The sequence below is a fragment of the Periplaneta americana genome, chromosome 11, assembly GCF_040183065.1.
Source record: "Periplaneta americana isolate PAMFEO1 chromosome 11, P.americana_PAMFEO1_priV1, whole genome shotgun sequence".
NCBI classification, from domain to species: Eukaryota; Metazoa; Arthropoda; class Insecta; order Blattodea; family Blattidae; genus Periplaneta; species Periplaneta americana.
The window spans coordinates 176107352-176124990 of record NC_091127.1 but is presented as its reverse complement, the minus strand read 5'-3'; the positions used below and the strand labels follow the sequence as shown (position 1 = coordinate 176124990).

The following is a 17639-nucleotide window of genomic DNA, read 5'->3' as shown; positions in this document are numbered from 1 at the left end:
ACCACCAACCACTAAAACATTCAAATTTGAAAATGTACTTTCAATAATAATTGGTTCTTTCAAAATTATTAATGTTTATTTTTTATTTCATCATCGTTAATTAAAACTTTTCTTGTTTATTTCATCATCCCTAATTAAAACTTTTCTAAAGCTTGTCATATTATTTAGGTTATGTTATAGCTTCTGCTACATGATATTGTGGATAGTCACGTATCAGAGATCGTTTAATATACTAGATTTATTGAAAATCATGTGTCAAGTGACGTTGATTACTGGAATCCGGATAATTGAAGTGGAATGCAACTGTTTTAATAAAAATGAAACTGAATCAACAAAGCCTTCTTGACTAGTAACCGTCAGTGTATATATAGATTGGGTTATTTTACGACGCTGTATCAACATCTAGGTTATTTAGCGTCTGAATGATATGAAGGTGATAATGCCGGTGAAACGAGTCCGGGGTCCAGCACCGAAAGTTACCCAGCATTTGCTCGTATTGGGTTGTGGGAAAACCCCGGAAAAAACTTCAACCAGGTAACTTGCCCCGACCGGGATTCGAACCCGGGCCACCTAGTTTCGCGGCCAGACGCGCTGACCGTTACTCCACAGGTGTGGACCCGTCAGTGTATAAATGAAGCCAGTTTTGTGGAGGGTACCTAAAATTGCGAATGCCAGCTAAAACGGCTGGGGGGATCATCGTGCTAACCACACGATACCTCCATTCTGGTTGGATGATCGTCCACCTCTGCTTCGACATGTGGGCGTGAGGCCAGCAGCCGGCTGGTCGGTTTAGGCCCTTCACGGGCTGTAGCGCCACGGATTATTATTTTATAGCTTCTGCTAGATGATATTATGGATAGTCACGTATCAGAGATTGTTTAATACTATGATTTATTGAAAATCATCTGTCAAGTGACGTTGATTACTGGGATCGGGATAATTGAAGTGGAATGCAACTGTTTTAATAAAAATGAATCTGAATCAACAAAGCCTTCTTGACCAGTAACCTTTCACAGAGTTCAATGAAGATTCCATAGTTGGCACAACTGATATCAAGACAAGAGCTAATAATAACAACAACACACTACTGCCATCTACTAGCGTAATATTTATAATGTTGAGATGGTACAAATTTGAAGACAGTTTTGTATTTTCGTAAGTCAATTAATATTTTATTGTATTGGAGTACTTTGTTACTTCTAATCTTTATATACTTTCTTCTAATCGTGTAATAGTCAATTAAATCCCACTCGAGTTTTGATTTTCTCTAGATAAATCAAAACTTCTAGTGAGATTACTGTTGATAAAAACAAAACAAAAAAATGTATAGTTAGAGCCCTTTCAGGTCAAAATACGAGAGGCGTCCAAAAAATAAGTTTCCCTAAGCTAGGATAAATCAAACAACGGTTGAAAAATTACAAACACAATGTATTTACAATCTACAATATGCCTTCATTTTTGGACATAGTCCACACGTTTCTCCAGGCACTTCTGAAAACGTGGTACCAATTTTTGTATGCCTTGTGCATACCACTCTGCTCCCATACTTCTTATCCAGGTTTCTACAGCCGCCTTGACAGCTGCGGCCCTCTAAGTGTGTTTTCAGGTGGGGGGAGAGAAAGATAATAATAATAATAATAATAATAATAATAATAATAATAATAATAATAATAATAATAATAATAATAATGGTTTATTTAACCTGGCAGAGTTAAGGCCATACGGCCTTCTCTAACACTCAACCAGGAATAAAACTGTGTTACAAAAACACTACAAATTTACAAATTACACCACAATTTTACACACAAAACTGAATAAGATAATAATAATAAAATGTAAACAACAAGTAAGTAGATATGAGACATAATATATAACATACAGAAAGAAAGAAAAAAGCATAATAAAATGTGAACAGCAGGTCAAAGTAAATGAGACATACAAAGTATAAAAAATAAGACAATTATTGATAATAATAATAATAATAATAATAATAATAATAATAATAATAATAATGGTTTATTTAACCTGGCAGAGTTAAGGCCATACGGCCTTCTCTAACACTCAACCAGTAATAAAACTGCGTTACAAAAAACACTACAAATTTACAAAGTACACTACAATTTTAGACACAAAACTGAATAAGATAATAATAAAATGTAAACAGCAGGTCAAAATAAATGAGACATACAAAGTATAAAAAAATAAGACAATTATTGATAATAATAATAATAATAATAGTAATAATAATAATAAATAATAATAATAATAATAGTAGTAGTAGTAATAATAATAATGATAATGATAATAATAATAATAATAATCTATATATATATAATTTGAACTGGTAATGGAAATCACGGGAAAACGGCTGAACGGATTTTAATAAATGGCCTCTCATTTTGAAGCTTGGAACCTAAAGTTTTTCGGAAAAGTAGTATTTTTCTGTGAAATGTCAATTTTCCTACATAATTTTCCTATTTTCCAAAATCTATCTGTTGTCAGTTATGAGAACTAATTTTATTCAATCACGGCCGACTTGATTGAATTTCAGAACAAAGCACACACTACAATAAACAATAGGCTATTACACCTGCAGGATTGCTGACATATTTAGAGCTCAATTCAATTTGTTATTAAAACTGATTCTGCAGTGTATAATTTTCTGAGTACAGCTGTGTATTGGATATTCAAATCTACGAAACTTGAGGTGGTTTGATGACATTATTACCATTAGAAATTAAATATTATTGTAGTTAATATCATGATGCATCTATTTTTTCATTAATTGTACATAATATTGATGCTATATTGATGACATGAAAGTGAAACGTTTTGTGGTTATGTAAGTAAATGTAGAGAATATCTTAATTTAGATCTTCATTTCTATAATTTACTGAGTGGCGGCTATATATAACTACAAAAAAAGTATTACGGCGAACGCCAGTAGGGGAAGTTATCCCCACCCGCGCCGCTAAGATAATAATATCGTTATTAAAAATCAAATATTTTTATTCTTATTAACCCAGTGGGGTTGGGTCTTTTTCATATACTTAATGGCGGTGTAGTGTAGATATTGATATGTGTCATTGTCTTCAGTATTGGCTCGAGAGAGCGCAAAAATTACAGTTCCTAAGGAAAGATCAAAAGGTATTACTTACTGATAAAATAAGAGGCATAGAAAATGTTGTAGTCTCCAGATCATTTCAGTAAGATCTCTTAGTAGGATAAAATGATTTTACGCTCTACATTTCAAGTTCTACATGCAGCAGCTATACGAAAATGCTATTGTTCGAAAGCTTAGCAAACCTGACATTTTTTTAACTTTTGCCTACAATCCCCAATGACCTGAAATAGCTACTGCTAACGTCCTGACATTGATACTTGCGTTTTCGCGTTGAAACTCAAAAACTGAAGTTGGATAGGTTCAAGGAAAAGTATTTGGCATAAAAAAGTCCATTCAGAGGGAGAATGTTTCATTATTATGGAAGCAAATAACTCTCAAAAAGACAAGTATTCTTCATTGAAAATAAATCTGAAAATTTTTTATTTGAACGTCTAACGAACTTAGTTTGTATGTATGTATGTATGTATGTATGTATGTATGTATTTATTTACACTGCAAGTGGGCAAGCACCCGGTGGCAGTGGTATATACAGTATTAACAATACACAGTTAAAATGATAAGCAATACCCAATAAAATTTACAACACATATACAATTTTATACACAATACAATAAGAATACACAATACAATTTAACACAATAATAATAAAACATAAAATAAAACACCTAATTTTACAACACAACCTACATAATTATGCATAGGTCCTACATAATTTTCAATAGTCTTTCACTTTACTCTCATCTCATTCCCTGTAGTGGCACTATGACGCATTTCACTGACACTTTAGCACACATTTCACTGACACTCTGTAACACATTTCACTGACACTATAGAACACATTTCATTGACGCTATAAATTATCACAGATCGGAACTGTTCACTGCACTGTAAAACCATAACTTCACTGACTCACCTCGCTTCACTGATACAATAGTTCAAATAAGTCAAATAATTGCATTCTTATGCATACTTATAAACAGAACTACATTTAAACTAAACATTTCTAGTCTAAGGCCCTCTTACACGCTATTTTTAAATAATTTACAATTCAAACCAAGGAAGTAAACTCGTCAGGCTAGATAAATACATGCCACCTTAAAAAATTAAATGTTGAATGTCACCTTAATTTTAATTTTCACTTTATACACAACTCTTTAAATTATTCTTGAATCTCCTTAAGGAAGGACAGCCCTCAAAGACCGCTGCAGGTAGGTCATTCCAATCATTTATAGTTCTATTTAAAAATGAGAATTTACCTACATCCGTTTTCTGTTTCCTACATTTGATTTTAAAATCATGATCGTTCCTACCATAGTACGTTGGCTTTTCTAACCGAGCCGTTATGTCTACCCATGCTTTCTGACCTAGATGTGCTCTATACAATGATGTTATTCTAGTTTTCCTACGTCTGTTTTCCAAAGTTTCCCATTTAAGTTCTTTTATCGTATCGTTCCCATCTTCTCTTTTACCTTTAACAAATTTAGCTGCCCTATACTGGATTCTTTCTAAGGAATTTATCTGATATATTCTATAGGGATCCCAACATGTAGTTCCGTATTCCATTAACGGTCGCACTAATGTTAGATATGCTATTTCCCTCGATTTGGGGCTAGCCTTTCTCAAGATTCTCATAATAAAGTGAAGTGCCCTCCATGCTTTGCCTGTAACATTATCAACATGCTCTCCCCAAGAAAGTTTGGAGTTTAAATACACTCCTAGGTATTTACAACATTGTTCTTGCGGAATTACAACACCACTGAATTCGTAATTAAGACTAGTTTCCTCTCGGGTTTTACAAAATGTTATAGATTTACTTTTAGAACCATTTATTTTCATCCTGTGCTTTAACGCCCAGTTGTAAATGTTATTCAAGTCTGTTTGAATAGCATCTACATCTGAATTATTTCTAATCTTTCTATAGATAATGCAGTCGTCTGCAAATAGCCTCACATTTGATGTAATATCCTGGCATAGGTCATTTACGTATATTATAAAGAGTAATGGACCCAGAACGCTGCCCTGTGGCACCCCTGAACTTATATTTAGTATAGTAGTATATGCAGTATTTGCTGCACAAGCCACTAGTAATAATATAATAAGATGGATGTCACTAAGGGTTAGATCGGGAGAGTATGGAGAGTGGCCAAAGATTTTCCATCTGAACTTCTGCAGAGTTCCTGTGTCACACGTGCGGAGTGAGGCCTTGCGTTGCCATGCAACAGCATCACCTTGCGCGTCCTCATTCCTTTCCGTTTCTTCTTTATTGCAGTAGGAAGCTTTCCCAAGATCTCACAATATCTGGTTGCATTGATAGTGTTCTCGCGTTGAGGTAATCGATGAGGATAACACCCTGGGCATCCCAGGAAACGTGCCATCACTTTTCCGGCCGATGCTGTGACCTTCGCTTTCTTCGGGGCACTTTCCCCCTTTCGTTGCCACACCATGCTCTGACGTTTGGTTTCCGTAGTGCTATGGTGAATCCAGGTTTTATTGCCGGTTACGATTCTCGTAAACAAGGCAGCCCCTTCTCTTTCGAACAGTTGCAAGAAAACACGATCAGCTTCATGCGTTGTTGTTTGTGAACATTAGTAAAGCCCGGTTCAGACGGTGCGTGTTAATGTGATGGATTCCAAGATGGCTGCGCTGATGGGTAGCCTGCATGGTCACTCACCGGAAGTAATGCGCTCTGGTGGCTCCGTGGATGGCGGATTTCGAGGGTAGGTTCCTTGCTATTTTTCGTGATGGTTTGCAGGCTGGAACCAAAGATGATCATATAATATCACCACTGAAACCATGTCGCCATGTTCGTTGTTTCCCAACTAAACCTGGTTTTTCTATATTCTTTAGTTTCTAAGAAACAGCAATTAAATATCGGACTTTAGCTGTTTTGCACTTATGGCTTAATTACTTTATTACGACATTTACTACTGTTAATGTAGGACTTTAGTTGTCTTCCACTCACGGTTTAGTTTTTTTTTGACCATGAATGTTGGCAACAGATGAAGCAGCAGATGAATTTCCAATTTGAACTGTGAAAAGAACCAGCTCCGTGTGAACAACTACCATCACCGTAGCCAACACGGGAGCCAGCAAGTGAGCACGCAGGGCAGCCATCAGCGCAGCTACCTTGGAATCCATCACAGAAACTAGCACCGTCTGAACCAGGCTTAAGGAGACGAAGCATCACTTTGCACACACTTTTGACATCTGCATCTCATCTTGGATGAGTGTTGCGAGCCAACTGCGTCGGGTTTCAATGTTGGGAGGAAGCGATTTCAAAATGTCGTCGAGGGTCAAACGGCGGTCCGCCTCGATGACGTCGAGAACGGCTGCAACCACTTCTGCTGCACGCGAAGTTGATGTACGCCCACTTCTCTCCTTCTGTCGCCCTCCAAGAAACCACTGACGCGAACGCCGTACCGTTTGAACTGACATAACGTTGTCCCCTTACACTCGGCACAACCCCCGATGAATACTGACGGCTGATTCATTCCGTGCAGTCAAAAAGCGAATAACACTTCGCACTTCACAAAGGATAGTTAGCTCCATGTTAACAGCCCTGAAGCTAGCAAACAACTAATCGGTCGGCCTAGAGAATAATTCAGGTCTGCCACTACATCCGTTCGAAAGTTCCCCTGCTGCTGCAGGGTTGCCGCTTGTTTCCTAATCAGAGGGATAAAATAGGCAAACGCCCCTCGTATCGTAAGTTAAACTCGAGCAATTTTAATTTAAAGTGTCCAAAGATTGATATTATGCATAAACAAGTTACCTGGTTGACGTTTTTCCGGGGTTTTCTCTCAACCCAATAAAAGCAAATGCTAGGTAACTATCGGTGCTGAACCCCGGACTCATTTTACCGGCATTATCACCTTCATTTCATTCACACGCTAAATAACCTAAATGTTGATGCAGTGTCGTAAAATAACCCATATATACTGCTTGTAGCGCATGCTTGCCGGCTTAGATCAGTTTGGAAGCAATAAACAGAATACTTAGCCTATAGGACAGTTTGGAATATAATTTTGATATTTCTCACTGCTTGTAATCAATAATTTATAGCATTATAGAATATTTGTTTGTGTCCCTTTGATAGAAGGCGAAACAATAATTCTGAAGCTACCTTCAGCTAAATTTAAATAAAATGACCAAAGACACCTTGAAATCTACCTCTTTATAATATATCTTTCAATGCTGGTATTTTTCACATATAATTTTACTCAATACAGAAGTACTTAAGAGGAAAAACTAAATGTTAAATGCACTTATTTGCAATTTGTAGTTATTTTACAACTGCAAAACTGAAATTCGATACATTCGGAAGTTCGGACATCTGTGGCTAATCCATATCTGTCGTTGTCGGCGTTTTTCACACATCATTTTACTCTTTAAGGGGATTGTAAGAGCACGTATGGGCGAATCCAGAAATGCATATAGAGTGTTAGTTGGGAGGCCGGAGGGAAAAATACCTTTGGGGAGGCCGAGACGTAAATGGGAAGATAATATTAAAATGGATGTGAGGGAGGTGGGATATGATGATAGAGACTGGTTTAATCTTGCTCAGGATAGGGAGCAACGGCGGGCTTATGTGAGGGCGGCAATGAACTTCCGGGCTCCTTAAAAACCAGTAAGTAAGTAGTAAGTAAGTACAGGGGATCGTAAGAAGTAAAAATAAATTGTAACTGTATGTACTTCCATTCTTATAGACTCCCTTGACAACTGCAAAACTGAAATCAATTCATTGCACTTGGAAGTTAGAATATCTATCTGTTTCTTTAATCAATTTTTCGATGTCAGTGTCGGCCTGGCAGCGCTGTCGGTATAGTGCTGGTCTTCTGTACTCGAGATTGCGGGTTCGATCCCGGCCCAGGTCGATGACATTTAAGTGTGCTTAAATGCGACAAACTCATGTCAGTTGGAGAACTCCTGCGGGACAAAATTCCGGCACACCGGCGACGCTGATATAACCTCGGCAGTTGCGAGCGTCGTTAAATTAAACATAATTTAATTTTTTCGATGTCAGTATTTTTCACATAACATTTTACTGTACACAGGGAATCCTGAAAGTAAAAGTAAATATTACATGCATATACTGTATTAGGCCTATGTAATTATTATGTAACAACTGCAAAACAAAAATTCATAACATCAGGAAGTTAGGACATCTGTTCTTTAACCATATCTTCTGATGTCGCTATTTTTCACATACATTTCTCTATGCAAGAAATCTTAAGGGGTGTGGGTAGTGATACCTGAGCGATTAAAGAATATCATTACAAAAGTTTAGTTCAATATTTCTAAGCTTTTAGTATTCAGAGTGCAATAAAAATTTTCATGCCTATACAGTCAATAATTCTGAATTCAGTGGTATAAAAGACAACTAATTATTTTCGTATACAAGAGCAAGAGAAATGCCCTAACTGATAACCTGTTTTCGCAATTTTCTAAATGTACCTCAATCTTCAGGTACACATTACTCGCTACAAACCTCACTCATATTCCTTGTATTTATAAAGTTATCAAGTAATGTATATTGTAAATTCTAAAGCAAAATTTAGTTAAACATTTCACCCTTAGTGATACAGAAAAAAAATAGAACTTCGGTTAATATTTTTGCAATTTTTTCAATGAATATATATTTTTACCACGTGTTGTACATGTGATATTCTTAAACCCGTAGGTCTACTATGTAGAATACAGGCTGCAGAAAACACTGTAAAAGTTTCATGTTAATTGATTCAGTAGTTTCAGAGAAAAATACACTAAAGTTTGAAAAATATCAACGTACGGAAAACTTCATTAAGAAAAAGAAGAATCTATGAATTACATGCGCCTCCAAATTTAAAGGGCTAATCTCCAGAGATACATCCCACAATATATATTGCTTTAAAAAGCAATTTTTGTATTTAAAAAAACACACAAAATAAGAAATCGGATTTTTGACCCCTAATTACTACTCGGTTTCCTTCAGAGGTAAAAATAAATGTTAACTTTCAAGTAGTTGTATATGTAATTATTTCACAACTGCAAAACTAAAATTCATTACAAAACTAAGTCACGTCATCTACGTTATTCAACGGGTACGCAGCACAATTAGCATGGCATGAGTACAGCCTGGAGAAAATGTCATCGGGTAGAAACCACACACCGGGTCACGTGATTGATGGGCAACAAGACGCAACCTTTCATCAATCATCTGCAAAGAAGCAGCTCAGGAGAACTATCACAAGAGCGGTACTCACTACGAGTATTTCACTCGTTTCACGCACTGAATTAATTCCCTTAGTCTTGCTTCTTGCTTAAAACCGAGAAAAAAAGATTATTTTGTGATGTACAGTTCAAAATTACGTAAATGTATTCATATTTTAATCTGACTATTACACTTTTACTACGTCATACCACTTTTGACTAATAAAACGGTACGAAAGGATAAGTTTCAACCAATCATGGCTGTTTATCGCTACAATTTATCACTTCCCTAGTATGTGTTTGAATTTATCAGTTCCTAGCATGTTTCTTTTTGTCACTTCCCTTCTTACTTACTTACTTACTGGCTTTTAAGGAACCCGGAGTTTCATTGCCGCCCTCACATAAGACCGCCATTGGTCCCTATTCTGAGCAAGATTAATCCAGTCTCTATCATCATATCCCACCTCCCTCAAATACATTTTAATATTATCTTCCCATCTACGTCTCGGCCTCACCAAAGGTCTTTTTCCCTCCGGCCTCCCAACTAACTCTCTATATGCATTTCTGGATTCGCTCATACGTGCTACATGCCCTGCCCATCTCAAACGTCTAGATTTAATGTTCCTAATTATGTCAGATGAAGAATACAATGTGTGCAGTTCTGTGTTGTGTAACTTTCTCCATTCTCCTGTAACTTCATCCCTCTTAGTCCCAAATATTTTCCTAAGAACCTTAATCTCTGTTCCTCTCTCAAAGTGAGAGTCCAAGTTTCACAGCCATACACAACAACCGGTAATATAGGCTAACTGTTTTATAAATTCTAACTTTCAGATATTTTGACAGCAGACTAGATGACAAAAGCTTCTCAACCGAATAATAACAGGCATTTCCCATATTTATTCTGCGTTTAATTTCCTCCCGAATGTCATTTAGATTTGTTACTATTGCTCCAAGATATTTGAATTTTTTTCACCTCTTCGAAGGATAAATCTCCAATTTTTATATTTCCATTTCGTACAATATTCTGGTCACGAGACATAATCATATACTTAGTTTTTTTAGGGATTTACTTCTAACCCTATCGCTTTACTTGTTTCAAGTAGAATTTCCGCGTTTTCCCTAATCGTTTGTGGATTTTCTCCTAACATATTCACGTTATCCGCAAAGACAAGAAGCTGATGTAACCCGTTCAATTCCAAACCCTCTGCGTTATCCTGAACTTTCCTAATTGCCACTTCCCTAGCATCTGTTTCTTTATTTGCCAACATTTTAAACTGCAAATTATTTACGGTACTGGAAAACATTCTTTGCGATCGTCATTTGTTTTCCGCATAGATAGTCAACTGAAAATGGGGTTGCGTTCAAACGTTTTGGTGAAGCTAAAATTAGTGAAATAGAATTTTACTAAGTCAGTTAATGTTTTATTATATTAGAATACTTTATTTCGTTTAATCTTTAAATACTTCCTTATAATCGTGTAACATTCATTTAAATCCCACTCGAGTTTTGATTTTCTCTGGATAACTTAAATCTCCTCGTGTTCCACTCGCAGATTTATCGATAAAATCAAAGCCTCTAGTGAGATTACTGTTGATAAGTCTACACAAACAAATTGTTCTGCTGCTGGTTTCCTCCTATATTTATATTTATTGGTCTGAGCCAATATTTTGGGTTTGCCCTGCGACACAGAATAGCTCACAATAAAATTTAAAATGAAAAATTATATAAACAGGTTTCAGATAAAAGTGATTAAGACTTAAGAAAAAAAAATAGAACCAAGTATAATTTAAATTGAATGTACGCCATAAAGATGCTGACGAAATATCGCTACAGAAAATTTTATTGTGGTGGTGACGATGGCATCTTGAAGATCTCTCGTCAGCTTGTATTTTTCCCTCCACTTTACAAAGGCTTTCGGAAAGGTGCCTCTCGCCCCGAAGAAGAGACCGGTAACTGTGATTTTTTCAGTGTTGTATTTCGCTGATACGTACTGAATCGTGGGCTCTTGGTTTTTCTTTTTCTCGTCGTTCACTTCAGATGGTTGAGTGGCTGAGATTTCAAATCTGATCGTAGGATCAATTATTTCGGCTGTCTGTTTATTCCTATTTATAGCTATGATATCGATCCTACGATTTCTGTTTTTCCTTCACCACCATCAACAGTTCCTAGTTATAATCTTCTCCATTCTCTTCTACTCCTCCACCTCTTCTTCTATTCATACTTCTTTTCGCTACTCAGTCACTTTTTCTGTATCCTGCACTTATATTTTCTTCCCCTGATCGTCCTGCACCTCCTTCCACCTACACTTCCACACAGTGTCTTCTTTCCTATTCTCCACAATCATCTCCTTCTCCTTTTCATAGTCACCTTCTCTCCCTTATTTACCACAGTCTTCTCTTTCTTGTCTTCAACAGTACCCTTTTCTTCCATAGCATCTTGTGCTTCATGATAGTTACTAGCACAAGGAGCCTGAAAATATTTCTGTGTTGATTTAAATTGTTCTGATTGAATCTTACAGCTCTACCACCAGCCCAGCTGCAAGAAATGAAAACTAACAAAGACAAGGCCAGAAGTTTCGTGCTTTACCACGCTACACAAGGACGCATACACACAGATCAGATCTCTGATAATCAGGTGAGAAAATTACAATTTGAAGAGTCCACTGCAAGAATGATGGATGTCACTTTCTTGTCGAAAATGAACCAAGACTGTCAATGCATAGCTTAAGACATATAGAATGTACATAGAGAGTTATATGGCATTAACACTGATAGTCATTGTCGAGTAACGATCGGAAAATCACAGTTAAGCTTTGACCGCTAACCATTTCAAACTTTCAATTGCTTCTCCTGCAAAATGTATTCCAAATGACATCCATCATTCTTGCAGTGGACTCTTCATATCGTAGTATCTGGACGATAATTTTTGTACTGTGCTTTAGAATAATAAAACAGTTTTACAACTTAAAATTTAGAAAGCTTTATCTTGTTGAATGTTACAATAGCGAGGATCTTCCAGAAAGTAACAGATTTTCGTACACGTCTCACAAAGGTAAACGACTGGCAGAAATTCAAGGTTTCCAACCTCAGTCAACAACTTACGTTAGTCCATGCAAGTTTCATGCTGACAGTGTAGCTACGTTTTACCGTCTTAAGGTATATGTACATCCACAAAACACAAAAAATGAAAAAAATTAGAATTTTCAAAATATAACTAATTCAATAGAGAATTTTCTCCTCTTTAATTTGATATAAGAATTTTCGATTTATGCCTTATGGTTTTTCAGATAAGTCCCATTTCCAAAAATGCTGCGTCATCAGCCACGGTCACTTACTTTTGGAGTGCATTACTTTTGGAGAAATTATTACTTATTACGAAATAGAATATGTTCAAAACCAAGCTCTCAGACTCATTACTGGTGTAATCAAAACAACTCCAATAGATTCTATGAGATTCCTCACTAATATTAACAGCATCAAAATGACAATAGAAGAAAAAGCACTGATTCAATATGGAAAATTTATCAGATTACCAGGAAACAATTGACAATCATACAGTCCTCTCTGTAGATTGAAAACTCAAAAAAGTTTCATATCCATTGTTCAAGAATTAAAACAGAAAATCAATATCCGGAATTTAAAAGAAAACCTACAAATTAAACCAAACCCTTTAACTCTATTAAATATAGAATATAATCTAAATTTAACAGAAGTAATACTAAAATCAGAAGTAAGCATTGAAATACTAAAACAATTGTCTTTAGAGACAATTAATTTTAGGTACCCTCCACAAAACTGGCTTCATTTATACACTGACGGATCCTTGATCTCCAGAGAACAAGGCGCCGGTGCAGGTGTTACGTGCTATCTCTTCTCACTTTATAGATCTCTTGGGTATGGAACAACAAGTTTTGATGGAGAAATCATTGCAATAAGTGAAAGTCTCAGGAATCTTCTATGCCACATCAATAAATTTAAAAATGCAGTTATATTGCCAGACTCCAAAGCAGCTATTCTCTCGTCTCTAAACACACACCTTCATCTCAAATAGCAGAAATAACTAAAATGCTCTCTCAGTTAATATCACTCAATAAAAGAATTGTATTCCAATGGATACCATCCCATTGTGGAATCCTGGGAAACGAGAATGCAGATGCTTTAGCAAAGAAGGGCAGCACTGCTACTTACAGACCTGTTACTAAATCTACGTATTACTCTGTGAAAAGATTATTAAATCTACGAGTACATACTTAGACTTCAACAAACAAAATTTGATAACACAATCCCAAGGGAAAAAATGGAAATCTCTGCATCAAAATCCACAGTTAATTCCAGATTTACCACGAAAATCGTCTGTAGCTGCATTTAGATTGGCAACAGGCCATGATTGTTTGGCCAAACACCTGCATAGAATTGGAATATATCAGTCCCCTAACTGCCCATTGTGCAACTCAAACCAAGAAATGGATTCGGAACACCTCAAAATCTGTGCTTCAGTGGGTGGCCATGATAATATCTTTGAAAAATATTGGAGTGCAAGAGGTCAAATGACTTTATTGTCAAACGCCTGGCATTAGAAAACAACAACAACTTTTGGAGTGATCTTCGTAGCAGTCAATCCCCTCGTCCAGCATTGCTTGTAAAATAAACTTCTTTCTAGTCCCGAAATAGATGCATAGATATCTGGGCATGATCATTAGATTGAAAAAACTTTTTTACATAATGAAGTAATTTATAATCTTTTACTGTTAGTCATAAAACTGTAAATTTGTGTGTCAATGATGTTGTACGTCATTTTAATAAGAGTCCAAAAGTAGAAATTACAATTCTGAGGAGGATGGGCATAAACCCTGGGACAAACACCATCGCAGGATTTGTTGCATTAATGGAAAATAAGGACAAAAATGCCAAAAAAAAACATTCAATACCTGAAGTTAAAACAAGGAGGAGGTATTTGAAAGGCAGAAAGAAGCTGAAACAGGACCGACATGAAGCTGCTTAAGGGGTGACATGTGATGATGGAGTCTTCTAGGCTCTGAAAGTTTGTGGTTCATTTCCTGTAAATAGTAATTTTAGAATATTTAATTCTTTCAAACATGATATCTCAGTCAAATATGGTGATACCAAGAAGATATTGGTGTCATTTTGAAGCTTGAAATGTCCCCTAGTGCCTGACAATGAGTAAAATAACATTAATGTAGTTAATAAATATCTATGGATTTTTTTGCATGATTTATGCAACATAAAATATTATTGTAAGTTACATATATGGTAATATTTAATTAATGTAAATAAAAATAAAAAAATAGCTCTATGTCAGGCACTAAAGAATAGGTTTAGCTATAAAACAGTGAAAAAACTGTGGCTCTATCATAAAAACTGCATGAGGTATCATGTTTCAAGTTGCATGTCAAAATTATAAACAAAATAATTTTTAAAAACAATTTAGACATAATTTCAAGGCCTCTGTTCACTTCATTCTCTTTGTGGTACCATTCTCAATTGTATAAAAATTTTACAGAGCAAAATTATAGAAAACAAAATTTTTTGTATGTAAATGTGTACATATACCTTAAGAGCGTTTAAGATTAATACAAATACGGTCTTATTAAAAACCGTGTATAATTTTTATACGAGACATACAGATTAGGGACAGAAAACGTTACTAATAAACCATGCATAAGCGATAGATGTAGGACTATATGCACTAAACAGTCTGTAACTGTACATGGGAATTGCTTTGCTGTAGTAACACACTCGAAATATCCTGTTTAATCGTTGCATATAGAGAAAAAATAGCCGCCTCTCTAACAGCTGTTCGTATCGATTGTCATATTTTTATGATGATGGTTGCCTTGTAACCACAGAACAACAAATCAAAGAGCATATAGTAATTAGAATAAAATTTCTATAGCTGTACTCTATGATCAAAATATATCGTGGTAATCGATCAGAGCCAGTTATACTATCGATACTTATCACGGAACACTAGCGCACGCTATCGGATGCAATAATGAGTTTCAGTTATTCTGTTTCCTTTCGTAATAAAATAATGACGAAAGAATGGAGTAGCTGTATAACAGTTGTATTGTTATACACGACGTATAATTTATAGTTATTATTAGTCAGGAATTTACACACGAATTATGAACGAGTTTTTCACTGTATAAGGGAGTTCAACGTCTGTATAAAAGTGTTTATTAGTCGTAAGACCGTTATTCGATAACCCAGCTCTCTGTGAAGCACTTTTCTTTCGTGAAATAAAAATGTTTGTGGTATCCGAGGAATAAACCTCCAAAAATTAAAACTTATTTCACAACAGAATACAAATAAGGAAACTGCATTAACTTTATCCTCAAGATATTTGATCTTATACTCTAATAGACTGAACCATGTTTGCAGACAGTTTACAGGGTGTCCCATTTATCTTGTGCATCTAACTTTTTTATTTGGATAGGTATTGGAATTTTTGTTTTTGAGCATTATGTTAGAACGAGGGGCTAACATGAGTGTGGAGATTTGGTGCGTGTAACTACATTATGATACAAGATACAAGTGACGTCATCAATTTTTCAAATAGCACTACATACTTTAATCATGTTACATTGATTACACACATTAACACGAGTTCAAAAATGAATAACAATGTTACCTTCCTAATGAATAACAACAAAACGAAACAAAAACGTACTTCCAGTGTGATAATGTTATGCTTTGAGAGTCACAGAAGATGTTTCAAATGGTGACCATTCACATTAATGCACATTCGAAGGCGTTGCCCGAAAGACCGTATGACTGCTCGGGATGTTGTTGGCTGAATGGACATGCAAGCCTGTCGAATGCGTTGCTGCATGTCGTCTGGTGTTGTCAGAATGTTCTGGTACACACTGTCCTTTACAGTTCCTCACAGGAAGAAGTCGAGTGGCGACAGGTCCGGAGAACGTGCAGGCCACTGTACGTGGATTGTGGCGTCGACAGTTGTGGTTTGTTTACATGTTAAGACAGCAAACACATAACACAGTACGTGCACGGACGTCAGTCGTCTTTCGTTTTGTGTAAGTTAATGAACAAGATGAATGGGACACCACAACAAACGACACATTCTGATGGCATTCGTTTTGCATTTTGTTGTTGTTATTGATTGGGAAGGTGACATTGTGACACATTTTTTAACTCGTCTTAATGTGTGTAATCAATGTAACATGATTAAAGTATGTAGTGCTATTTGAAAAATTGATGACGTTACGTGTATCTTGTACCATAATGTACTGGGTGTTCATTTCAAAGTGTGTCATGACGTCACTGTTGTGAGTCAGCGATCTGAAGCGAGTTTCAGCTTTTATGTCAGAGAAGTTGCCTACTAATCAAGGCGTTCAATCTGAACTTGAGAACGTGTACGGTATAACTTGAACGTCGTAGCAACAGATGGCTGTCTGTAAAGTCTGTGTGGTACCATAACCTCTTTCGAACTGTGTTTTGCGCGGGCAAGTCGTATTCAGGGTATTTGTTATCATCGGTTGCGTACGGCAACATTCCACAACACACATCAATTGCTCAGTGTCCACGTTGACCGTCGAAGTTAATGTCAACAAATACGTAAGTAATCGTCTTCACCCTCTCCACATATCCCGACAGTAAGGAAAAAACTCACCTCAGTACGTGTTTCCAAACAGTTCACATTCCTGCCACTACAGATGTTACCGTACGTATCGGTACGTACTCTTCAGAATGAACGCCGTACTTGCCAGGCAACTTCTCTGGTACATAGGTAATACACCTCTGCGGAAGTGTAGGAAGATTGAATTCTCTAGGCTCATCGGCTAGCCACGTGACGGCATACAGCGAGTCATGACACACTTTGAACTGAACACCCAGTAGTTACATGCACCAAATCTCTACAATCATGTTAGCCCCTCGTTCTAACATAACTCTAAAAAAATTCCAATACCTATCCAAGTAAAAAATTTATAATGGGTGCACAAGATAAATGGGACACCCTGTATGCATATGCTATAATGCAAGTGATTATCAATTTTAAGACAAAAATTTGGGGAGGCAATTTACAGTCTTACAGAAGCCACTTATTCATCTGTGGTGCAGGTTGTGATGTCCCTGGACGAACAGAATCCTTTGCGGCTACAGGTTTATCGCAAGGCCATCGGAGTGGAAGACGCTCTGATCGAGAAGGGGGACATAGAGGGAATGAATGGCAACATACACATTATCAACAAAGCCCTCACACCATCAAAAATCTCCGCTGGAGACATTCTGAGGCGGGACGGAAATTTCAGGTATGTGAATGAATATAGTTTGTAGTACATAAATCTGAT

General features: G+C 36.3%; 1 protein-coding gene across 1 annotated transcript in view; it reads left to right on the top strand.

Annotated features, from left to right (window-relative positions):
* Positions 1 to 17639, top strand: part of LOC138709626 (transforming growth factor-beta-induced protein ig-h3-like) — a 168192-nt gene that overhangs the window by 136477 nt on the left and 14076 nt on the right. Inside the window, exons 10-11 of the mRNA XM_069840530.1 lie at positions 11829 to 11944; positions 17410 to 17600. Coding sequence (XP_069696631.1) covers positions 11829 to 11944; positions 17410 to 17600 — 307 coding nt within the window. The remainder of the gene's footprint in view (positions 1 to 11828; positions 11945 to 17409; positions 17601 to 17639) is intronic.